We start from the raw sequence: 24595 nt of genomic DNA, 5'->3' as shown, positions 1-24595 counted from the left end.
GTTATAAACAGCACAAAATGAAATTTAATCATTATGGCAGGTCACTCTGAGTATTTCCTCCCTACTGACTGGCATTCAGTCTTAGTTGGTGGTGCAGCATGGAGCACAGGCCACAGTGAAGCTTCCTGTACGTGATAACAAGTGGATATATGAACAGGTCACAGACCATCTGATAAATAATAAATCTAACCTGCCAGATTAAAAAAGATTTAAAGGGTTAATTTCCAAACTTACTAAGATACTTGTAGGTGACTTACAGATGACACTTTCATTCATGAATCACGTGCACTTATAAGATAAAGTTTGTTGCATTAAATGGATATAGCAACAATCAATTGTGACAAGTGGGGGAAAAAAACACGTGTTTCTTTGAATTTAAACATGTGAACCAATATGAGTTTTTGATCTCGTTTTTTCAGGCGTACATTAAGAGCGAATGGGAAAGGAGAGACAGAGGAAAAGAGCATCCATTGGCAAGCAAAGCAACAGACAATTCTCCACTTGACTACTGTTGCCAGGTTACCAAAAACATTCAAAAAAGCAAGAGTTATTTTCAGACTAGCTAGGAGCAAAATAGCCGACGGTACAGAAAAGGGAAGACACATGCAACTGGTAAAATGTGACCCTTTTTTTTTTGTGTGTGTGTGTGTGTGTGTGTGTGTGTGCAATTATAAAAAAAAAAGAAAGAAATACACCAACAGCAATGAAAAGCATCATGCTGTTTGTAACATTTGAGGAGACAGACATAATAAAACATGAAGTTGCACAACAGAACGTGTATTGTTAAGGGAAAGGCAAATTATATTAGTGCAGCATCTAATTTATTTGTCTTGTCAAATGTGTACTAAATAAGCTACTTCCTCTTCTATAACTGCAGCAGTTTTCCCCTTTGAAACAGTTGGCAAACTTTAGCAGGACTTTTAGTTTCCTATGGTTAATAGCTGCTACTACCAGGTTTTGTAACAATTACAAGATTTTATTTTACCAAAAGTTGAAATGCATCCTTCTAAATACACTAGCAGAGGATATTCTCTCACACTGACATATATATCACAAGACAAACATCCAACAAAGCAGATGCATGGGGTTACAATAAAACGTGTCTCCAAACCAATCTACCATGTGAGTCAATTACATACAGACTGTAGCACAAATAACGTCAAAGATGAAACGATTAAATTATTAAATTATTGTATGTGAAATGTTAAGCCATCCCACAGGATAAATAAAGTATTTATTGATCTATTTATCTAATGGCCCTGTGTTGGCATGCTAACCACTTGCTACTTACTTAAAAGTCTAGGGCTGATGGTTGTATGATTACTTTTGAAGCTATTTTTAAATCTAAATTTTGACTTGGAGGCAGTTTGAAAGGCAGGATATTATCAAACTGATAAATGGTAACCTCTGGGGCTGAAAATTGAAGCCAAAGGTGAAGCCCCAGAAACTGCAGTTCCTCAAATGGCCACTTGGTCAATCCCCATAGACCTCCATGCTAAAATGTCTAACTTTACGGCAGAAATAAAATGTTTACAGCCCGGTAAAGTTATAGTCAAAGTTATGTATAAATAAGGGACAAAGAAAGACGCAAGACTGAAAAACTTTGCTAGGATTTGGGCAGAGCGAGGCATTGCCAAGATGACAACAACTTGAGCAACAACATTTAGCTTCAAAACCGCTCTTGGAAAATTAAGTGGGTGATGTCAGGTTTTGAATTTAAAACTACAGATATGAACCTCATGATGGTACTAAGACAACTAAGATGGTTAGCCTTTAGGATTCATCCTCAGGCACAACATTAGACACAACATTATTAGACACGCCACTGGCATCACAAATTTATGAATGGAATGAGTAAAATGAATGATGTGACTCCAGTCGTACAAACTGGAAAAATACTTAATTTTTTACAGTTCAGAGATAGCTAACCAGTATTTCAGTTTTGTTTCACAACTGATCCATAATTAGGGCGTTTAAAATAATTTGTAATTAGTTGCTATTTTATTTAATTCTTATGAAAGTGTATGGATCAATACATCTGTATTCAGTCTAAATTACAGGGATCCCTCTGGCTCTGATGAAAATATAAATAAAGGTTATACAACATCGGGTTGTCACCATGTTCACAGGGATGATTGAAATTGTCTAGAGTGTCATTTTCTTGTCCTACATCCATGTCCTAATATTGGGCCCCTTTGTGACCATGTTCCAATAACATTGTTGCCTGTGATTATACAATGGTGTGTCATGTTTCTTAAAATCTCGGTGAAACACAATAAAATGAATAGCAGAGGGAGACAATATTGATAGCTTGCTTGAAGAGAGCGGAGTGATGTAAGTATTTCCTGTGCGGATAATAACATCCGCAACCTTGAGGGCTGATTTTCATAATCACGACTGGGCCATCGTTTGAGTTTTCTGTGAATGGTTCACAAAAAAAGCTCAAAAGAATTGCATATGCATGAGTTTACGTAACCCTATAGACCCACTGACCTCATACTGTATGTGCCATTCAAGCCACTTCTATGAATGAACTTATCAAATGCTGTTAATAGAAAATAATTCATTCAACAAATCAGTAATTGCCTGAACTAATTTAAACTCTCTAGAACATCAGGAGTGAATAATCCACTCCACACACAATGACGATAAAAAAAAAAAAAACATTTTATTTCTCTAATGAATTTTTGCTAACGCCGCTCCCTCTCTTCATGCACTCCATGCTGGGGAAGAGGGACCACATTTGAATGCTATGTTTACAAATAGGGGAATTACAAAAGCAATGTATGTCACATTTTATAAGTTAATTCATATCAACATTTAGTTTAATATTATTTTTAGTTTATGTTAATGACATGTACATTTACTTATTGTGGTACTTATTTATTTATTTATTGATCGATTACGACAGCTTTAGTCCTGCATATGTAAAAATACTTGGCATATACATAGAGTATTTTAATATGGACCATAAATAACTAATGAAATGAAAACTAGTAATACGTTATACAATCAGGGCAATGTATATTGTAAAGGTGGTGTAGGTGCTTTTGTGTAGCAACATTTCCCAAACTTGTTAAGCTACAAGATAACCATGAATGTGGTAAGACAAAAAATGTGGTATGACAAAAAGATAAGACAAGAATTCCCTTAAAATATCCGACTTTAACCCAGTTAATACTTGATTTCCAGTAAGGTTAAAGAAATTTCATAAATTTTGTCATGCCAAAAAAACAATATGAGTCCAGAAACGAGTGTGTATTCGTTCTTGCAGAAAGTATACGACTTTGTTACCGAGATTATTACTGAAAATGTTGTTTTGCTCTGGAAGAATATATTGTTTGGTCCCTTAGAAAATATATTGAGCCAAGGCTACATATTTTTGTTCATGTATATTGTTTAAATAAAGATTTATTAAAAAAACAACAACAACAGACAACTACTCGCTTCATAGGAACAGCTTTGAGAACAAACAATAATTTGAAACATCACTCACCTGTGCCTTTTGACGATGGACGAAAACTATATGCGGAAGTACAGTGAATGAGATTCTAGTCACATGACCGAAATCGTCCAATCAGAGCCTTTGTGCTATTTTCAAGCAACAAGCTAAACGTGAGTTGTGCTGTCATTCTGTAATGTGTTAGCTCTCTGCTGTCAAACTTTTCTCAACAACCGCCACACTTCATCCCCAAAATTATGTCTCGCAACAACATATACTATTCGGACAGGTATAGAGACGACCAATATGAGTACAGGTGAGCAAACTGTGTTAACCTGTTAGCCAACTGTCACAACTATTTAGTTTTTTGTAACGTTTGCTAATAAAAACTACATTTTCCATAACACTCTTCTTTGAAAAAAATAAAAATCTAATTGACAACTTCCTGATATTATTTAATTATTCTTATTTATTATTTTTAGTTTGTTTAATGTAATTTTCGAAATGGTTTTAGATTAATTTTATTATAATCCTTATTGTCTATAAGACTTTAGTGTTAGTGTCATGGATTTATTTTATTTTATTTATTTTTTTTAAGCAGTGCAGACTTGACAAAGACTAAAACTAAAGATGTATAGTTTAATTTTATTTTAGTTGAAAAACAGTAATGTTTCAGTTAATTTTTTTTTCCAATGTCTAGTTTTTTTTTATTTCAGTTAATTAAAATGTTTTTTCAGACTTTAGTTTAGTTTAGTTATCTTTAATACCTGCAGCTTTAACAGCTGCATCTAATTAACTGGCTAGATTGCCAAGTTCATACAAAAAACGCTGATTGATGTACATTATCATATGGCTACAGTTGATGAGAATGTATTTTTTAATATTACCCCACTGTAAACCCCACTGTATCCTGAAACTGTCACCAACAGTCGCTGACTATAATCTGTTTCTCCTCACTAGACACGTCGTTCTGCCTCGGGAAATGGTGAAGTACGTCCCAAAGTCCCACCTCATGTCTGAACACGAGTGGAGACAACTGGGAGTGCAGCAGAGTCAAGGATGGATCCACTACATGATACATGAACCAGGTACTGCGTGTGTCAGAGGTCAAAACCTCGACCCAGACCTCTGTCCCGATGATGAGCTTAAAAATACATACTGTTTACGTATCAAATTTTTTCAGCCATAACATTGCGACCGACACATGAAGTGAATAAGGCTGTTTATGTTGTTATCGTGGCACCTGTTTGTGGGTGGGATATATTTGTGCAACTTTGACAAGGGCAACATTTTGATGGCTAGACGGCTGTGTCAGATCATCTCCAAAACTGCAGCTCTTGTTGGGTGTTCACAGTCTGCAGTGGTCAGTGTCAAAAGTGGAAAATCTGTGAATTGGTGGTAGGCTCATTGACGCACGTGGGATCTACTGTAGCTCAGTTAATGCTAGTTCTGACAGAAAGGGCACAGCCGCAGACCAATCAGGGCTGCACATGCTGACCCCTGTCCACTGCTGAAAGCGTCAACAATGGGCACGTGAGCATCAGAACCGGACCAGCAGTGTTCAGGTGGCAGTCCCTGTCAACGTAACATCCACATAAATGGCAGGACCCGGATGGTGGTTTTAATGTTGTGGCTGATAGGTGTATTTAAAGACCTATCAAGAGAAAACAGTGTCAGCCTTGGTTTGGTGACTTTCATTTGTCTTTCGTTGTCCTTTCAGAGCCGCACATCCTTCTGTTCAGAAGACCTCTACCTAAGCATTGACACATTGATGATTGCTCCTGCTGTAATATTTTTTATCATTATTATTTCCATGGAATACTTTATTGCTGCTGGTGATTGTGCACTGTGTATTAGCTGTGTTTGGTGTAAAGATTTGATTACTTGCTGCATATGGGATCCACAATAAAAGCCAGAAAGAATTTTTCTCTTCATCTTACATTGTCACAAGAGGGCGCTGTTGCTCAAGTTGTTGTAGATGGCAGCATAGCAACAAATAAATATATTAATCATGACACACAGCAAACTATATTGTTTGTCTGGTACTTTTTTTCTTCTTACATTAAATGTCACATAATAAACAAATATTGGAGTTATTCTAAGGTAATAAGTATCTATTGTAATATTGTTAATAAATGCCCAGAAGTCTTTAACTCTCAAGAGTCTGAATCCAGTCAAGGACACTGTTGTAAACTCTACAAGCTGACGTCAAAGGAGAAATGCTGAGTGGAGGTTAGTAAATAATTCAGACAGCATAAAAAAAGGAAAAAAGAAAAAGCTGACGTGTCACTCTAGTTTGATCCAGCAAGAGCCATACCTTGTGAATATTTAATCAACCATGTGATGCAGCAATAACTTCACAAGAACAAGTTTTAAGACGCTTCAAGATGGCTATTTTAAAGTCAAGTGGTTTTAATGCGAAGAAAAATAATGACAGACAGAAAGGATTAAGCCTGTAACAGTTCAATTTGTGCCATACTTTGATTCAAGTCCGTGCGGATGATGTATTTTCTATCTGATCTTTATTTGTGCTTCTAAAATATTGCTAAATGTCAAATAAATAGTAGCTCCATTCCTGTTATCGGACCTAGATAAGCTTTGATGCACTTGGAGGAAAAGGTGTCCGCTAAAGATAATCTCAAGTGAAAATGTCAAACTGCAAGGTAGCTGTGAAGGACCAAACTGATGATTTTGAAGGTGCAAAAGATAAATCACTCTATAAACAGACTGGACTGCGACATGTGCTGCGTCACTTACAGGAACTGATCAACATCCCTCATACACCGACAGATTTATTGTTCCATACAAACACTGCTTTCAGGACCTTTGTGAAATAAAAATAAATGCATTTCTGACAGAAAGGCAGCCCGCACGTCCTCACGCCGAGGTAAACCGATGAGGCTTCATCTCCGTGCAGGGTTTGGGTAGGAGTCCCACCACTATCATCATCATCATCATCATCACAACCAGGTGAGGCCCCTGCAGGAGGCAATTCTCTGCTTCATGGTCCATCAAACTCCCATTAAGAGGTGACACTGGGACATTATATTCCATCTGTTTGTGATAGTTTCAGTGTCAAGAGGTGTGGTCCGTCCGAACTGAGGACCGCGTTCACAACCGGATTAAATAGACGCCTTCACACGGCTCTGTGGTCGTCACAGCTTTCCTGTAGAGGGGAAAAATAGAACTGTACTGTGCGAGCGTAGCCATTTTATACGACTAAAAAGGCAAATTCAACTAAATTTTAGTAATACAACCTTTTTTTCTCCTTTAATTTTATCAGTAATAAAAGGCTTTGCAATAAGAGAAACTATTTTTCCAGTTAACTTGATTTATACAAGTGGAAGATCTGATTTCAAACTAAGACTGGTGTAGTGAACATCACGAGACTCGAGCACTTCGGTTCTTTGGGTAAATTTAATTAGTAATAGTTCACAGGAACATGCTTTTAGCGTTTAGTTATCTCCAACACAATTAGCCGAATATAGTTAATCCCTCATGTGGTTGAAAAAATGTTGTTAGATTTAGTGAAGTTAAGAGTGCTTAACAAATAAGCTGCAGGAAAAACTGGTTTTGATTAAGTTTCCAGATTGCTGTTTGCAGAACCCTTGTGGAAAACTGTAGAAAAAAAAAAAAAGAGGCATTTATAGAGCTGTTTATTTTATGGAATAATAAATCAACCCGTCATAACTTTATGCCCAACAAACAGGGACTTTGGACTTCTCTCGTGCTCCCAAACAAAACTGGAAACCTGAAGCCAAACATGCGGAGCAGGTTAAAAACCGGTGCACATGACACACACAGTGAGTCAATCCAAGGCAGCTGCACAATAATACTTTAAGAAATCCACTCCAAGAACTCAGGACGTACACATACCCAGGCCTTTTCCCATCTTTTTAGCAGCTGCTCATGCTCTGTGAGAGCACCTCTCCACTGGTTCAAATCCCTGGATGGAATGTTCTCCTCATCTGTCAAATAACAGCATCTTTTACACATATTTATCGTTTCTGGACGCTTAAAAACAAATCAACTGACAACAAGTCCCTGGCACTCCCCATGCAGCTCTGTGATCATTAATCTCAAAACAATACTATTCCAACAATGTTTTTTTCCACAGCCACGCCCAAACCAGGTCCAGATACCTCCAATAGTGAGGCGGAGGTCGACCTCTGACATGTCATTTCCCGTGCTGGCCTCGGCGACGCAGTTGTAACGGGCGTCCTTGATCAGCGGGCCCTCTCGGAGCCAGCTGCTCACGAGCACCTCCTTCTGACCCAGCGGCCGGCGGTACTCCATTATGGGGGTGTCCAGGGTGTGCCCGTTTATTAGCCAGTGAATGTGGACGTCGCTGGGACCTGCGGCGACAAGATATTTGGACTACGTGTTGACGCCCTCCCGACACCACGCACATGACGTGTGGGGATACTTGCCTTTTGGTGGGTCCGTTTGTGTGTGAGATCAGTTAAAGTGAACGTGCAGAGTAGATGGTGAGTCTGCGTCATGCCTCGTAGACGTTTTTCCTAATTGACACCATGTTCCGTTTTGTCCAAAGGGCTTGAACTTTTGTCAAGTGGAAGCTTCCTACGTTACAATTGTTAGGTTAGACACACAAAAGCAATGCAGGGGTCCACTCACATAGTAAACACAGAAACTCCAGACTTGACAAAAGGTAGGAGCACTCTGGTTGACAGACCAATCAGAAGGCCAGCCTCAACATCAATTATAGTTTCAAGCAACACCGTATTTTTTTTTTTGCCAGTTTAAGTAAAGAAAAGTTAAAAACAGTGTTGAAAACAATGTTTATTTCTCCTCCCTATCAAGAGCCGTAGCCCCAAAATGTTCCCTAGATTCATGTACATCTTCAAAAGGTTTTTTTTTTTTTCCCATATATACACAAATATATTTACATTTGTTTACAGGCACAGAAATTATCCAGAGACAGTACGGAGACGGTCGAGCTGTCTATAATTTGTTCTGAGGAAAAAATAAAAATAAAAAAAATTCTCAACACTCTGGACACATTTTACACGTTTCTCATCAGTCTGTGGTTACACAACAATACACATAAACTGTACCTTTAAACTTTTGCCTCGTCTTTTCAAACATTCATCGATTACGTAGGTATTTTGAGTTCTCCACAAGTCACAAGACGTGTTAAAGCAAACGGCAGGCTTGTTAGGAATGAATACGATTAGTTCTCGTTTTGGGTAAATGCCAACATGCACGGTGGAGAAAGGAGAGGGAATGGGTGAGAACGAGGGGGGAGGGGGTTGGGAGTCAAAGCGACGGGCACCACTCACCCAGGGCGAGGCAGAAGAGCAGGAAAGCCTCCTGAGCATGAACCCCCCAGGCCTGGTCCTTCAGCAGGGGAGGCAACAGTCTCACCTCCGCCTCCCGAGCCTCCACACTGTGGTGCTTGGTGGCGGAGGAGGAGGAGGAAGAGGAGGTGGAAGAAGAGGAAGAGGAGGAAGGAAGGGCAGAGCGAGTGCTACTTCCAGAGGAGAAGAGGGAGGATGAAGTGTCGACAGGAGAGGAGGCTGTGAGAGGGAGTGGCGGAAGAGAACAGAGAATTGAGGGAAACGGGAAACAAGGGATGACATGCTCACCAGACACAAGGAGGAGACTAATGAACGATCTAAAAACCTGTTGCAATAAATAAAATGAAAAACAAAGGATGCTCACAACCATTAATAGACACAATGTTACCACAGGTGTGACTTAAATAATAATCATCTAAAAATCTCAAAAAAAAAATTCAGATTGGTTCCAGGGTTTTGTTATCAAGCATGCTGTACATTTTTACAGAACACTAATGAAGGTTAATACACAGGAGCCGTATCCACGAAAGGGACTTCACACAGGGATGGAAAAAAAAAAACTCAGCAATGTCAAACTCTACACAGTGGTTTGATTTATTCCAGCATTTCGCCGTCTTGCAAGTCGTCACGTGTCCGCTCGTTTGACCTTCAAGACGCTGCGTAGCCCCCTCGCTGGCTGAGATTATAAGGCCCACATGCCAGGTTGTTGCTGCGGATGCCGACGCTGTGTGTGTGCGACAAAGCCAGGCTGATCGAATCTTCCCTGAGAAATGACTGTTAACGTCGGAGCGACGACACACTGCTGCAAATAAAAAAAAGGGCTGTACAGAAATTCCAATCTGGAAAACATCACGGTAACGTACCAATTTGGTAAATAATGTTTCCAATTTGGAATGTAAGAAATTAGCTTTTCTTGCTGGACTAAGCTGAAAGGCTGCAGCTTACTTGAATACAGTTTTTTTTTTATTTTTGCTCTGAGGCTATCAGTAAGGTTCGTCTGCGTCCGCGAACTGTATGGACTGAGAGTCACAGTCCACATCGAACGGTTTCTCCTGGGAGGGGCTGTCGTCTCTGAAACCTTGAGCAGGGATCTGACCGTTGCCGCACTCCGGTTCAGTCTCGTACCCGGTGTCGCGGAGCGCCCGGAGGTTTTGAGTGGCCTGGCTGCCATTCTGGGTCGGCTGCTCTGTCATGTTAATTTTATCGGCGGCAGATGTTTCCATTAAACCCGCCTCGCAGGCCCTGTACTCGGGCTGATTGGTGCTCTTGTGACTCCCCAGCAGAGCGGCTCGCAGCCTCAGGCAGGGAGCTGGGAGATACTGCATGTAGCAGTTGTACACGAGTGCTGCTAAGAAAAGGAGGAAAAACAGGAGGAAGAGGAAGAGGAGGGCCATGCTGTTGTTGTGCTGCAGATACTCGGCTGATGGGTCGCCGCTCTTCTCTGTGACAATGGTGTTCTGGGGATGAAGCTGCTTTGGCTGCAACTTGACTGTGCTGCTGGAGGACGGGGTTAGTGATGAGTCAGTTTGGGGCGGGGAGGTGAGCAGGACTGTGGCTGTGAAGCTGGGAGGGGCAAGGGCCGAAGTTAGTGGGGCTCTGTCTGTCTTACCATTACCTTCAGCTTCTAGACCCTCAGTGCTCAGCGTCTCCTGCTTGCTGAGCGTTGTGGCCACGTGGCCCGCCTGGTGCGGGGGCGTCGGCGGAACATCCAAAGCCAGCATGTATCCAGCCAGGAGGCGGCTGAAGTTCTTCTTGGCACCTGGAGCCCACTCCACAGACCAGCACTCGTAGTAACCCTGATCCTCCGGAGCCACGCTGTAAATGAGCAGCCCGGTTTCGGCCATGAAGTGGAAGCGAGAGGCTTCAGTGAGGAGCGAGCCGTTAGACTTCCACATCACCTGGGCTAGGTTGGAGTGAACCAGGCACGGCAGCTCAGCGGAGCTCCCTGGTTTTACCGTGACACGCTGGTAGTCCTTCAGAGACCGAGCTGACACTAAAAAATAGTAAATATGAAAAAACAATGACTTTTCAATAATCAACCAATTACATGGAAGCAACTCTGTGCATTTAGGCACGTAGACATGGTCAAGATGATCTGCTTAAGCTCATTTCAAAAACTGCTGATTCATGCACAACAATCTCCAGCGTCTGAATAAAACAAACTTCCTGGTTTGTTTTCCAAAGATTGTTAAAAGTTCTTAAGACAAAACGGGCCCAAAACCTGTATTGTGGTACTGTATAGGCAGGCATAACATTATGACCACCTTCCTAATATTGTGTAGGTCTCCCTTGTGCCTCCAAAACAGTTGTGTCTCATAAGAGAATGGACATGGGCCTTATGAGAGTGTCCTGTGGTGTTGTTAGTGGGGGCCTTTGGGTCCTATGGGTTAAGGGGAGGGGCCTCTGTGGATCATCCCACAGATACTTGATCAGTTTGGGATCTAGTGAATTTGGAGGCCAGGTCAACACCTTGTGCTGTTCTTTAAGTTGTTTCTAAACCGTTTTTGTGTATGTGCCTGTGTCAGGCTGCATCCTGCTGGGGATGGCTGCTGCCATCAAGGAGTGTCATTGCTGTGGCCCCACCCCATACCGTACCTGGTCTGGTCTAGGTGGGTGGTACATATCTAAGTAACATCCACATGAATGCCAGGTCCAAAAATGTCCTAGCAGAACATTGTATTGTCACAAGATGGTCAATGTTATTTACTTCTCCTGTCTGTGGTTTTAATGTTGTGGCTGATCAGTGTATATATCACCCAGTTTGAGGTACTCTTAAATATACGGCGGGATGTTTTATGGGTCAGAAAACTCTTGAGAATCTCACTGTAGATGTTATCAGATTTGTTATGAGGCTGTATATGAGCGTGTTGCACCCTACCTGAAGGACAGGTGTCTGCGTCACCATTCAGATTCTGGATTAGGTTCCTGAAAAACAAGCATTATTTTCATAAGCCAAAAATATGCACCAAGTGTGAGATGACAAAATAACAATCTGAGACGGTAAAGCAGGTCCAACTAGATGGATTACTAATGCCTCAATTGTGGTTTTAGTTTCATGTTCTGGTGAACAATGAGTTGGTATGCAGACAGTCTGCTAGAGGTTGAACGTTGCCAATCTAGATTCGTGATGAGTTACCTAAGCTGCTGGCTGGGAGCATCCAGGATACTGACGCAGGTAGAGGTGCGACGGTCCCAGGCGCAGTAAGGGTCCCGTGCCAGGACACAGTCAAAGCAGGTGGAGTACCTCCCACAGAAAGCTGTAGGTGACTGGACTACACCAGAGTCGGAACCAGCGTACAGAGACCGTGTCTGTGGAGGATTATTCACATAAATACGTGGCAAGAGAGCGCAACATTTACATTTCAATGAGTAATCTGGAATTTAAAAGCACTTTAAAACACAATACAGCCTCTTTCATTTTAGAGGAACTGGCGAATTTGCTTTTAACACTAATGCGTAAGTGACTAATCTTCTTTGTCACTCCTTATCTTGAAATATTTCACAACAGAGTAAGCACATCGAAGGGCTACGTGCTGAAAACACATTTTTTAAATTCTTGAAAACAAAGCCACTGACCTCTGAGGACAGCAGTAAGTTCTTGATGGGCTCTGAGTTCTTCAGCAGCTGGATCTCCTCCACCATATGAACATCTCCTTCAAACACCACCGACTTGTGCAGGACTCCCTTATCTAAAGATAGAGAAGGAACGGTCAATAGTCCAAATAAACACCAGAGATGTGACCCTTTATTTTCTTTATAAGATAGACTATGAAAATTGAATACCACCCACTTGACGACAGATTTTAATATTTAGTGACTCGGATCGTCCCCATGCACCGTAGCTGATGAGTCGTTACCTGTCCCCGTGAAGATGACGTCGTAAATGTTCCCGTCGAGTGCTCGGACCCTTTCCACCACAATCTGCGTGTAGTTGACGTCTTTGGTGATGAGGCGGGGCCCGTTGCCGATGGGCAGGACGGGATCCTCCAGCAGGGGGTGGTCCTTCACAAACTGTAGGGGTTTGTCGGGCATTTGGAGCGAGCTGCTGATGTTCTGCCGTCTCAACTGGTTGTTGATACACTGGTGAAGAAGACAGAAGAAGAGATGCCTTGTATCTGTGCTGTGTTTTAGACTAACACTCACAGAAAGCTGAGCTCAGTTTGTAATTTGAAGACACTTACGGCTCCAGCGCGAGGAGACGGAGGGGGGCCGTTGAACCGCACCCATTTTGTATGCGACTGCTCCACCGTCACCTTCTGCATGTACTTTCCCTTGGAGAAGACCTCCTCCACTGCTGTGATGCTGTAGGCGCACACAGCTGACAAACCCACATTCCCCCTGGGACATGAGTAGTTGGGAGAGTGAGGGAAAACGTCAGAAAAATTAGGGTGGGAAGTGAATGTAAGGCGTTTTACTGGCTTGTTTTACTTTTCTGATTTTTCTTTAAAAAAATAAAAAATAAAAAAATAAATCACTGACCACTGAGAGGTGAAGACGGCGTAGATGACCGTGTCTTTCCGGTCGTCCGCCTTCAGGATGAAGACATCGTGCACTACGTTGAAAACAAAGTTGAGCTCGGGCATGGAGCACACCAGCTTGGCTTTCAGAAAGGTCGTCCATTTCTTCTGCAGAGTGCGCTGGCCCCCGAGGTCACCCTGTGGTGGGACGTTGAAGACATTAGACAGTGAAGCAGAGAAAAGAGGCTAAAGAAATTAGAAATTGTGCAAAGGCAGGATTTCTAAAGAGGGGAAATATAACCTTGCTGTCCTAAATCCTGCTTTTGGAAGTCCTCACTTCTATTTCTTTGGGTTAATTATCTTACTTTTCACCTGTTATAATCTAGCTAGAGAGGAAAACAGACCTTGTTTTGGACTTTTATGCACCAAGGTCTGCCTCTAACATACAGACTACTTTACCTTATTTGCAAAAGAATACCTGCACATACTACTTTATTCATTCATTCATCTTCTATACCCGTTTAGTCCTGTTAAGGGTCACGGGGGTCTGCTGGAGCCTATCCCAGCTGTCATTGGGCGAGAGGCAGGGGTACACCCTGGACAGGTCGCCAGTCCATCGCAGGGCCAACACAGAGAGACAGACAACCATTCACACTCACATGCACACCTACGGCCAATTTAGAATCACCAATTAACCTAACAAGCATGTCTTTGGATGGTGGGAGGAAGCCGGAGTACCCGGAGAGAACCCACGCAGACACAGGGAGAACATGCAAACTCCACACAGAAAGGCCAGCCGGCCCAATACTACTTTATTAAAAAATGTTAAAAAATTAGGATTTTAAGTAAGTTTAGTGCATAAAAAGAAAGCCTCATCTTAATTTCAATTTGTTTTTAACCAGATTTCGTTTGTCATGGTTGAGACTTATAGGTCAGTAACTCGATTGTGAGCTCAGATTAGATTTAAACAAAAGAGGAAGGAAACTGAGGCAGGAAGGTGAAAAAGAGAAAGACACACAAACAACAGGGGGGTCACAGGCTAAAGAGGGACGGAGCTCAAAAGGCCAGATGGCGCATGGCATGTACCCACCTTACAGACGCGCGCCACCCTGGGGATGAGCAGCTTGCCAAAGAACTCGTACTCCACCGACACCTCGGTGAAGAAGTAGTAGATTTTGTCGTCCTCGCCGTTTTCTCCGTTCTCCCCTTCTCTGATCACGTCGGCGAAAACAAAACTGGGCTCTGAAAGGAAAACGGAAGAGACAGAGAAAGGTATTGAGACATTTGACTTGGGCTGAATGGGAAGAAATATTAGCTATGATGCTAACAAAGACATCTGTGTACTGAACTGCATAGACTTCTACTGTGGTTGGCATGCTAACTAGCTAGCTCTGTCCAGTACCGTGTCTCAATCCCACTTTACACCACAAGATGGGTTAGTAATTCACTGGAGCGTCTAGTCCAACTCTGCAGGATGTGTTTTTCTTTTATACCGTCAATCATAACAAGTTGTTAATGAATAAAACAATAAATTTAACAGCAGTGGAGCGCTCGACAGTCAACCTTTGAAGAGCAGGGTGGACGGGAGAAGGGACAGAACATGCTCCTTTAATATTAGATGCCTCAAATCAAATAGCTTTATTTGCCACGTATATATGTAGACGCAACATTTGTACAGCTGTGTTATTATTAAATCTGTGACACTTTATTTTTCAGCCGTAGTCATCTGCAAGACCGTGTCACATCACTTTTATTCTATGAGTGGTGTCAAGGCCAAATTAAACTAAAGATTAACTACTAATCAGCAGCTGAAGGACAGGACAGGGCTCTGGTGGAGACCAAAACTAAAGCTAAAAGGAATGAACTTGCGTTAATCAGGCAGGTTGGTGATAACGAAGCTCTGCGTCTGCTGCATGAACAGGCATGTCTACAACATATATGTGTCAGTGTGTTAATAGGTGAGAGTCGATACTTCCGCTGTCTGCATAATTTTTTTTACTTTTAATGAGGTCATAGCTGGGTAAAAAATGAGAAGTGGTTAGTTCAGAGTTTGGTATTTTGCCCTCTACTAACAAGAAAGAGGAAGAATAGATTTCTATAGTGTCTGAAACATTTAGATATTGCCAACCGCAAACACTGCACAGTTAAAAGAACAGTATGTAAGAAATGTATTTCAGTTAATCATAAAATGGCCCTGATATGTCACTAGACATGAAGAAATCATGTTCATTTCAAATACTTATATCACTGACAACAGTGGTCCGGCCAGGATATTGTCATTTAAAAGTGAGAGTTGCAGCCCTCAACTGATGTTATTGTTGTCATGTTGTGTTTTGGCCTGAGGCGCCACCCTCCACCTATCTACCAATCACGAAGTCAGTAGAGTTTCGTCTTCCGGGTTGCCAGCTCTGCTCTAGTTACCGCAGCTGCAGCTACAAACGTGTCGGATAAAACATGTATAACGTTACGAAACCTAAGACCTCGTTATGAATCCGAAATACGTCGTGACAAAGTCCGAAATAAAACAAGGATTTGTACAGGAGATGCCTTTGAAAGATGGAGACGGCTGAAAACGGAGAAGAATTTGAAGACAGACGCCAACGTTGCTAATTTTCTCCTGGACAGGTAAGATTCATCTGGCTAACTTACTTGTACATAATGTAAATGGACATTTCAAATATTCACGACAGTCGAACAAAGTTATGCATGTTCGTGCAAAGTTACGTTAGCGCATACAGAGGAGGTGGGTCATCGAATTGAAAAGGTAAGGAATTGTTTGGGAAATAAAAACTGCGAGTCGTCATTGCTAACATTAGCAATGCATTATGAGCCTGTTTCTCTGTCACTATGCTGAAACGCCGAGGAAAACAACATTAGCACGTCGATTATGGCAATGTGAAACGTAATTGAGACGTATTGAGTAGCCTAACGTTACCTCGGTAACCTGGCAACCTCGAGTCAGGGGGGAGGTTGGAGGGGATACACCGTTCTACAGTATTTTGAAAGTGATTGCAGTACCAGTTTTGGCCACAATCTTACATACTGTTCCTTTAAGAAAAGATAAGATTAGGTCTCTCTTGTAGAGATCTACAAATCATTTAATTCAAACAAACTATTCCTCGTTCTTAGCTGTACACCAACTCACCATTGAGCCACGATGTGGAGTACTCCGTCCTCAGGAGGGACTGGGATGGGGAGTATCTGGAAATAATCGGTTCGCTGCCTAAGAAGTTATAAGCTGTCCCCGAGTACAGCTCTCCATCTGACAGAAAGGGGGAGAATAAAACAAAAAAAAATTATCGTCCATTTTGCATGCTCCTCAAAAAACAAAAAAAAACAAAAAACAGATTACTGGGGATTATTGTGCATTTTACTGCAGGGCTGACAACCAAAAGAGCTCTTTGTAAAATGAGATGAAACTGGCCTCAACTCACCAACCATGACCGTGGTAAAGCTTTGCGAGGGGTCAAACGAGCACTTCCCTCTGCCATCTTCATGTTGACTGTTCAATGAAAAGTCGCCAAGGTTCTGAAAGGGTAGATTAGGTTTCAGTTGAAGGTCGCGGTGTTGATTGGCGAGTCCGAACACATGTATGTTTGTTCAGGGTTGCGTTCCAGTTAAAAGAGGGGTCGAGCGTTAACCTACCAAGTAATCACACAGAGGCTGGAAGGCGTGAGTGCCACAGACGTACAGCCGGTCGTCATCTACAACTTGGAGCACTCGAATGTAGTTTAGACAATCCCTCTGGAAAGAGACGTTATGTAAGAAATATATATTATTATAGACTTGTAAGAGTGATGATGCAGATGAAGCAACATTTCTTTAACTCACCTCTTTTGATTTTCCTTTTAGCGTGCACATTGTCATGGAGTTTTCCGCAACTCTCCACAGAACCTTTAAAATAATAATAAAAAAAAAACATCATAATCAAAATAACTTTCTGCAGATTCTCTCTCACGGATCTGATGAATATTTCGTTACCTTGTTGTTGCTGACGGTCACATTCTTCTTGCTGAGCTCGAAGATGGCTTCCCTCGCTCCCACGTACAGCGCGTCTTTTTTCTCACTCAGCAGCAAAGTGGAGTAGTTGTAGATGCCAGGCTCAGAAAACTCCATCAGGTCCAAGTCTGAATAATTTAAAAGATTGAATCGATATTAAAAAAATTCAAATTTCAGCCAAGTCTGCATTTTCGCTGTTGAGCATTTAACCAGATTGTTCCTTAAGGAGATGGTGGTGACCAAAGCTGAGCTAAAAATGAGACTAAATAGACTTAAATTGATCCAGAAACACAATTCGTATTGAACATTACCCTGTGTCTGCTGGAGGTATAGAAGTTCTTACAAATTTAAGTTATTATTTAGTTATTTAAATATATAAATTGTCCCAAGACGCTTTACAGAACTCCTGAACGCCTGAAACCCCAGAGGAAGCATTGAGAGGACGGTAGCAAGGAAAAGCTCCCTTTGAGCAGGACCTGGCTCAAATAATGGGGATCCTTCTGTTTGAGGCCAGCTTTATAAGATAAACCTATGTCAGTGTTGTGTATGCAGTGACGTTTCTGTCTCTTTGAGTACCACACATTAACATTAAAGCTTGTTACATACTCTGCAAGAAGGAACATAGTTCATTCAGGCTGGGTCATTTACATCTTTCGTGAGAGACGTGCTTCTCTGTGCACAACGTTCGGGCTACATTTCCCCTTTTTTTCCCCACATTGACCACGGCCACTTCCAATTTCTGACCAATCAGAGAATAGTTGTCGGGCGGCACATGAAAAAAAAAAAAGTGTCTAGAACAAAACTCCCAAACAAGAGAGAACAAATTTTTCTGTTCTTGTGGAGTATGCAACAAGCTCAACCTTGGATAACTGCGTATCTTGTTAGACTTTGTGTTGTGATTGGTGGCGGACCTAGTCCAGAGTTAGTGTTTGGATGGTACTGGTTGTGCCAGGTGCAAGTGGGTTCGGGTTGCAGGTGCCGGGTCATAAACGCCTCAGTGATGAAAGCAAATACCTTCACTGACTGACCTGCCCAAACAGTGACTGTGTCACAGTCGGCTGGAGAAACTTTGTTAAAGGGTGAACTGTTCTCACACTGAGACCGAGTTACTTGAGCTATTTCTGTAAACGGCGTTATGCAAATACAACTTCGGCCTGTGTTCTAACTTGAGACCTTGTGGCGAGACTGACAGCCATCTCGGGTGATAAAATAAGGAAACAGGTGTAACCAGGCCGTCTATTGTGAGCCCGAGGTAAGATAGATTATACAGTACATATCTATACACACCTATGTTGCCAGAGGAGTGACTTAACTTTAAGTAAGCGTCTCATGTTTCTGGTTTCGAGATTGTGTCACCTCATAAATACCAGCTGAGACTAACAAGCATGACTTCCCACAGTTTCACCTTAAATTAGAACAGGGTTCTCTAAAGAACATTAATCAGAAATAAAGATTAGGGTTACTGCAAAAATTAGACATAAGCAGAAGGAATAGAGATAAAACTGAACAGAATATAACTTACCTTGATGCCTCCAGGACGTCCGGGGCACAGCGTGGGGTCCATGGGTGGAAACCTCCAAGAGCAGCCCCAGAAACACTCCCAGTACGCCAAACCCCATGTTGGACTCTGATAACCTCGGAACCGTGAAGTTTCCTCTGCGAGGACACAAAGGCAAGACTAAAGCGACGCGCTAAAACCTGCGCTGACGGGGCATTTCATGGTGATGTGTAGTTTCACAGGGCTGATCTTATCACAGCAGCATAGACACTGACTACTTCCCTTTATACTGAAGGCTGACATTAGTGATTCCTTTGCTTTTGTACGTGTTAGTACAGCACATCATATATTTGAATGAAACCAGAGGAAGAAAAACAGTAAAAAACTATTTTCCAACAATAAAAACATGCAAGAGCCAAAGGTTTGAGCTCATGCATTACTCTAGAGCTGCAATGATCAGGAGTTTTCAATCCCCACATTTCCAGCGCATAACTAAAAGATTATCTTGTAAATGACTGGTTGGGACTCGGAGTTATGTGTGAAAGCTTGAAGGGATAAATAAGGTATCAGATGTGCAGTAAGGAGGAGAAAGGAGGAGGGATACACCACATTAAAACATTAATAAGCAGGAAAACGGACACACCCAGGCAGCAGGGCACCATGACATGCAGGTTAATACTTCCTTTTAATGGATCATGTTGTGTTTGTAATTATCCAACAACATTTCCACTTTGTGTCTGTGTGCGCACGCCTCAGGGTTTATTACGTCCTGCACTGCATTACTGTTCAGACAGGTGTATCTGTTCGCCTCGGGTGATGAAGACAACAGGCGCGATAATCACGAGGTTCCTGGTAGCTATCAGCTCCTATCGGACGCGGCCGTCTTTTTCCATTTGTCAATTTGTAGACCGCAGCCTTCCACCAGCTCTCGCCTGGTCCATTCACGTCACAAAATAAATCTAATGTATTCTATTTAGAGGCAAGTTTATTTTACGGTTTTATGTTTTGTTAATGAATTGTAGTTTTCTTTGAAAAGATTCACTTAACATAATAATAATACCTTTATTGAGGGTTTATCTAAAAAGGGATAATATCTTACAGTTGAACCAACCACAGTCAAAGTTGGCCGTTTGAGGTCAGCAGAAAATCTGAGGCAAAAAGCATAGGCTTTAAAGCTTAAGTAAGATATTAAAATAAATCTCTAAATCTGTTCTCAATCCTGGCTGTGTTGGCCAAATTTGCTGCTGTGCAAAAGAAATAAAAAATTAAATAAATGTCACAACTTGTCAAAGTAAATTCACTCTGGCGTGTAGTGAAGATTACCTTCTTTTTCCTCTATAATTATTATTATTAACACTGAAAAGGAATTAGCCTGGAAAGTGATTAAGTCGCATAATTCAATTGTAAAGCTCAACCGCTTCCTTTCTTTTGATCCAATCATGTGAAAGGAGAAATGCCGAGGGGGCGGCCGCACAGCCCCTGGTTTCTCTCACGGATGAAGTTGGCTTTTACATTATTGCAGAGGATTGCTGACGGAGCCGCGAGCCGCCTGCACGTAGCGCTCACCCAAGGCAGGCGGGTCCGGATGTTTTTTGTTTTTTCTTCTTCTCTTCTGAGAATGAAAACCGATCTGACACAAAGCAAGTAATTCTGGTTTTTACCACAACCTGCTCAAAAGACGAACCCGCACAACACAACACCTCGACAAAATGGGTGGGGCAGTCACGCGAAGAATGTGATTAAGGGTTATCGGATGTCGTGTGGGATGTAGATTGATGTTAGTCACTTAAGGTAAAACCAAATGAAAGAACTCGGCGCTCGAGAAAGAAAGTATGTTACACTGAAAATTTGCTGCTTTACTGGGTCATTTCTCCTCATTTTAGACTTTTTAACCAGCATTACAGAACACATTTAAACCTCATAGACTAGATAAATCATTGTCAGCTACTCTGTAATGACCTAGTAACACCATTTTGGCAAATTCCACTCGAATATAGGTTAGTAATCAGTCACCCAGCAGAGGGGGGTGCATTATATGCCACAGCACATGTAGGAAATCAATGAGGCCCACCACAGCCAGAGAAAAGGAGGAGGAATGATAATTGATTATCGATTGGGGTGTAGTTTGGAATTAATAGCCCCAGAGGCCAGGACCCTCTGGCGAAATCTGGCAAAGATGGAATTCCATCCCTACTCCGATCTGCTAAAGAAGGGGTCAAATACACAAGGACCTATTGTTTACTGAAGATGAGGGTAGCCTCCACTCCACTCCACCCCCATCGCATCCACATCATCACTGCAGAGCAGTCAACAATGAACAGAGAGAGAGAGAGAGAGAGAGAAAGAAAGAGAGGAGAGAAAGGCATCACCCCCCGCCCCCCTCTCTCTCTACAGTCTTGCCAATCTAAATGCCAGGACAGCTTAGCCATGAAGGAAGCCATGAGGCGAGCTAGCGTTTTAAAAGATCACGCAAACCCCCCACAAGAGACGTCGAACGCAGCAAAACTGTTAAAAAGAGACAAAAAAAGGACTGACACAGCAACAAATGTGAATGGATGAGATAACATTACTGAATTTAGGATGAAGACCCTATAGGCAACACAAAAAAAAAATAAAATCCAAAACTTCCAACTAGACCCTGTCCTCTATCTGCACACTCCTGAGACCTTTTATCAATGTTACCACTCTGAGCCCCATTTAGGTCAAAGCTTAAGCTTCAAACCCCTTTGAGTGTTACAGTAGCAGAGAGAGCATACTGGCAGCTACCCTATGCTGCTGAGAGATTTAGAGGAGTGGCCATACTGGTCTGGGACATTTAAGACGGTAACCATGCTGGCAGGTCTCTTTGAGGCCTTTGTGTTCCCCTCTCAGCTCCTTTGGTTGGGCCGGGAGGTTGACACCTGCTTGGGGCCTTGGGGTTCCCAGCACTGTGCTGTTAACTGGGCATGGATACTGGCAGGCTGCCCATTGAGCACAGGGGACAGAGAGGGGGAAACTGGAGCTCAGCCTATCTGTGCATGAGAGCTTTGAAAGAAAGGAAATGAATGAGCTTCATCTGGAAAGCACTTTAACGTCTTTAAGCAACGAATGATTCTGCCTGAGCCAATCATTTGATTTTAATTGAAGCCGGTCGTGATAATAAATCACTGATTACACATATTTGACCACTGGGTGAGGAGTTCGAAGCTTTCCACTTCCTGATAATTAATTTTTCCCTTTGGTTTGCTAATTCGACACAACCACAACGACGGGGCAGTCTCCAACAACTAATCAGTTCATTAGCAAACATATGTAACCAGTTTTAATTAAAGTTTGTGGGCACTTCTTAATGAAGGACAATATAAGATTGATAGTCGAGCCCTTAAAGCAAAACATTTTTAGATAGGACTGTAGGAACATAGTGTAAGTGTATGTGCGTGTAATATACACCAATCAGGCATAACATTATGACCACATTCCTAATACTGTGTAGGTCTCCCTTGCGCCTTCAAAACAGTTGGGACTCATCACAGCATGGACATGGGCCTTCTGAGGGTGTCCTGTGATGTCTGGCAACACAATGTTGTTAGTGGGGGGCTTTGGATCCTATGGGTTGAGGGGAGGGGCCTCTGTGGATCATCCCACAAATACTTGATCAGTTTGGGATCTAGTGAATTTGGAGGCCAGGTCAACACCTTGTGCTGTTCTTCATGTTTTTTTGAGTTGTTCCTAAACTGTTTTTGTGTGGTCAGGCTGCATCCTCCTGGGGATGGCTGCTGCCATCAAGGAGTGTCATTCCTATGGGGTGGGGGTGCCTGGTCTGGTCAGGTGGGTGGTTTCCAAGCAGAACACTGTATTGTCACAAGATGGTCAATGTTACTTACTTCTCCTGTCAGTGGTTTTAATGTTGTGGCTGATCAGTGTATATGCAGGACTATAACCAATGGGGCAAACCCTAACAAATCAACTCTGACAGTTGGGGTTAAAAAGCTTAGAAAGCAGACTGCAACACTAGAAGAGACCTCTGATAGCAACCAAAAACTGCAGTGAAGGCAAATTTGTAGAGCTACGTCCTTTCTGCTTTTTTTGTCAATTTATTTCTCACATATAAACAAGCCAGTTTAATTCTTCCATCTTATAAAATCTTTATAAGCAGTTTTCCATCCAACGTTATACTTTGATTTATTACTGTGAAGCCAACATGTGATCTGAACGCCTCATCAGTGTCCTCTCCTGAGCCGAGTCCGATATGGATTCATTCTGCCTCACGATCAATTTAGATCAACTGACTCCAATCTAATTCCTCGGTGAAACGCCTGTCCGACTTCTCACGTAGAGCCACATCGAGGATTCACCGCCTCATTTCCAGTGCAGACAGGAAGCTCAGAGAGAGTGCGGTGAGGACACAGAGCGTGATGGAGGCTAATGTGAAGGAGTTGGACATTCAGCGCCTGCCAACAACTCCCAACTTATTTTCCTTCACTGGCTCTCTTTTCCGTGCATTCCTCGTCAACTGCATCAATGCACAGAGATGCTCTTCTTCCTTCTGCTGCAGCGCGCCAAGAGGATGCGTCTCATTTTCTTTCAGCTCCATCTGTTGCTATAATACCAAGGTTCCTAAACACTGTGCAACAGGAAATGCCCTATAAGTAGTTCATTTTGTGGAAAAGCCATTCAGTTTCGGAAGTTCAACTGTGCTGCATATTAACTTTGCTCCTACTTGTTGACTTTACTCTTCATGAAAAATAACAATTCAGTATGTTGTCCACTTCCAGTTAATGGTAAATGTCCTTGCAACTTTGGGTTTACTGTGTTGCCCAAGGACACACTGGCACGTGGGAGGGTAAAAGGTCGAACTGCCACCCCCGGGATTAGAGGACAACTACTTTACAACCTGCGTCACCACCGCCATAAACGTACTATTTGGCAATTATGTACCTGGGGCCTTACTTGGACAGGCACTTATAAGGAACGCTCAGATCAAATTGTTCTGGGGACTCGGAGGGTAACTATCCACCGGGGAGTTCCCCCAAGAAGTACATACCTTCAATCTGCACCACCAGTAGGAAAGCTGTGAATGGTGTAGCTGGTATAGCATAACCAGTATTATACAGCAATGGTATGGTAGAGGAAAGGTAATGAACTCCAAGCTCGATAAAGCCTGGACTCTACTTTCCGTATCTCCATATTCTGTTCCATTTTTAAGGATAACACAAGGTGTTTTTGGTAGATTTACGTTTTTACCAAAGTTTAGACAGGTCTGTTTAAAAGGCGGTTGTCAGTGTTGCATTCCTTTGTTTAGACTACTGTACACTCGGTTCGCTAAAGGAACTTAAAATAAACCACCTGTGTTCTCAGTTCCCGTAGTGCGATCGCATAAAGAAAGTGACAGTTCCTATAATTGTTGGAGGAAGTAAAGTTCCTACTGCCCGAATGCACCTATAGTCTCTCCACACTCGCCAATACCAACGATATACCACATTTTCTTTTGGTGACTGACTTAATCAGCAGGGCGGACTGTAAAATACCAAGCTGTGGGACTGGTGATAACACAACACCAACAGTTTGTGATTATCAGCCTGCTTTACGGAATGTTTTCTAAAAGACATGCACCGTTACTTCATGTGGTAATAACCTAATGGCCATGTGGCTGCCACTGGATATTCCTACATAAATTAATGAAAAGGGTTAGAAATTGATTAATATAGTAACAAAAAACAACAGAAATCCAGTGGTTCAGGCATCTCAAACATAAATATATTCTGCTTTTCTTCATCTGTTAGAGATTTAAATTGAAAATCTTTGGGTTCTGCATTGTTGGTTTTAAAACCTCACCCATGGGGAATAGGTGAATTTAATTTCTGTACCCTTTGCATTATAGACTGAACGCCCGAACCATCTG

General features: G+C 42.2%; 2 protein-coding genes across 8 annotated transcripts in view; one reads left to right on the top strand and one right to left on the bottom strand.

Annotated features, from left to right (window-relative positions):
* Positions 1-3699: 3699 nt before the first annotated feature.
* On the top strand, positions 3700-5206 carry LOC311507550 (cyclin-dependent kinases regulatory subunit 2; the record flags this gene model as incomplete). The annotated part of the gene is made up of 3 exons (XM_084571921.1): positions 3700-3758; positions 4403-4530; positions 5163-5206. The coding sequence occupies 3 exons, from the start codon at positions 3700-3702 to the stop codon at positions 5204-5206; spliced, it is 231 nt and encodes a 76-aa protein (XP_084428047.1).
* A 421-nt stretch (positions 5207-5627) lies between these two features.
* Positions 5628-24595, bottom strand: part of sema4d (sema domain, immunoglobulin domain (Ig), transmembrane domain (TM) and short cytoplasmic domain, (semaphorin) 4D) — a 38314-nt gene continuing 19346 nt past the window's right edge. The window contains exons 1-18 of one of the 7 annotated variants that reach the window (XM_084572697.1): positions 18739-18869; positions 17199-17344; positions 17049-17111; positions 16863-16961; positions 16652-16745; positions 16363-16479; positions 14308-14459; positions 13240-13415; positions 12942-13098; positions 12618-12840; positions 12337-12449; positions 11897-12069; positions 11639-11685; positions 10376-10753; positions 8743-8979; positions 7585-7797; positions 7319-7410; positions 5628-6608 (exon numbers count right to left, since the gene is read on the bottom strand). In XM_084572697.1, coding sequence (XP_084428823.1) covers positions 6579-6608; positions 7319-7410; positions 7585-7797; positions 8743-8979; positions 10376-10753; positions 11639-11685; positions 11897-12069; positions 12337-12449; positions 12618-12840; positions 12942-13098; positions 13240-13415; positions 14308-14459; positions 16363-16479; positions 16652-16745; positions 16863-16961; positions 17049-17111; positions 17199-17344; positions 18739-18835 — 2607 coding nt within the window. In that variant the 5' untranslated portion in view covers positions 18836-18869 and the 3' untranslated portion in view covers positions 5628-6578. Of the gene's footprint in view, positions 6609-7318; positions 7411-7456; positions 8024-8222; positions 8980-9125; positions 10754-11638; positions 11686-11896; positions 12070-12336; positions 12450-12617; positions 12841-12941; positions 13099-13239; positions 13416-14307; positions 14460-16362; positions 16480-16651; positions 16746-16862; positions 16962-17048; positions 17112-17198; positions 17345-18738; positions 18873-24595 lie in introns of those variants that run through there. The other 6 variants (XR_014699747.1, XR_014699748.1, XM_084572694.1 and 3 more) reach the window with 6 other exon arrangements.

This window comes from Chelon labrosus (assembly GCF_963514085.1).
Source record: "Chelon labrosus genome assembly, chromosome: 22".
NCBI classification, from domain to species: domain Eukaryota; kingdom Metazoa; phylum Chordata; class Actinopteri; order Mugiliformes; family Mugilidae; genus Chelon; species Chelon labrosus.
This window is presented reverse-complemented; position numbering and strand designations above follow the sequence as displayed.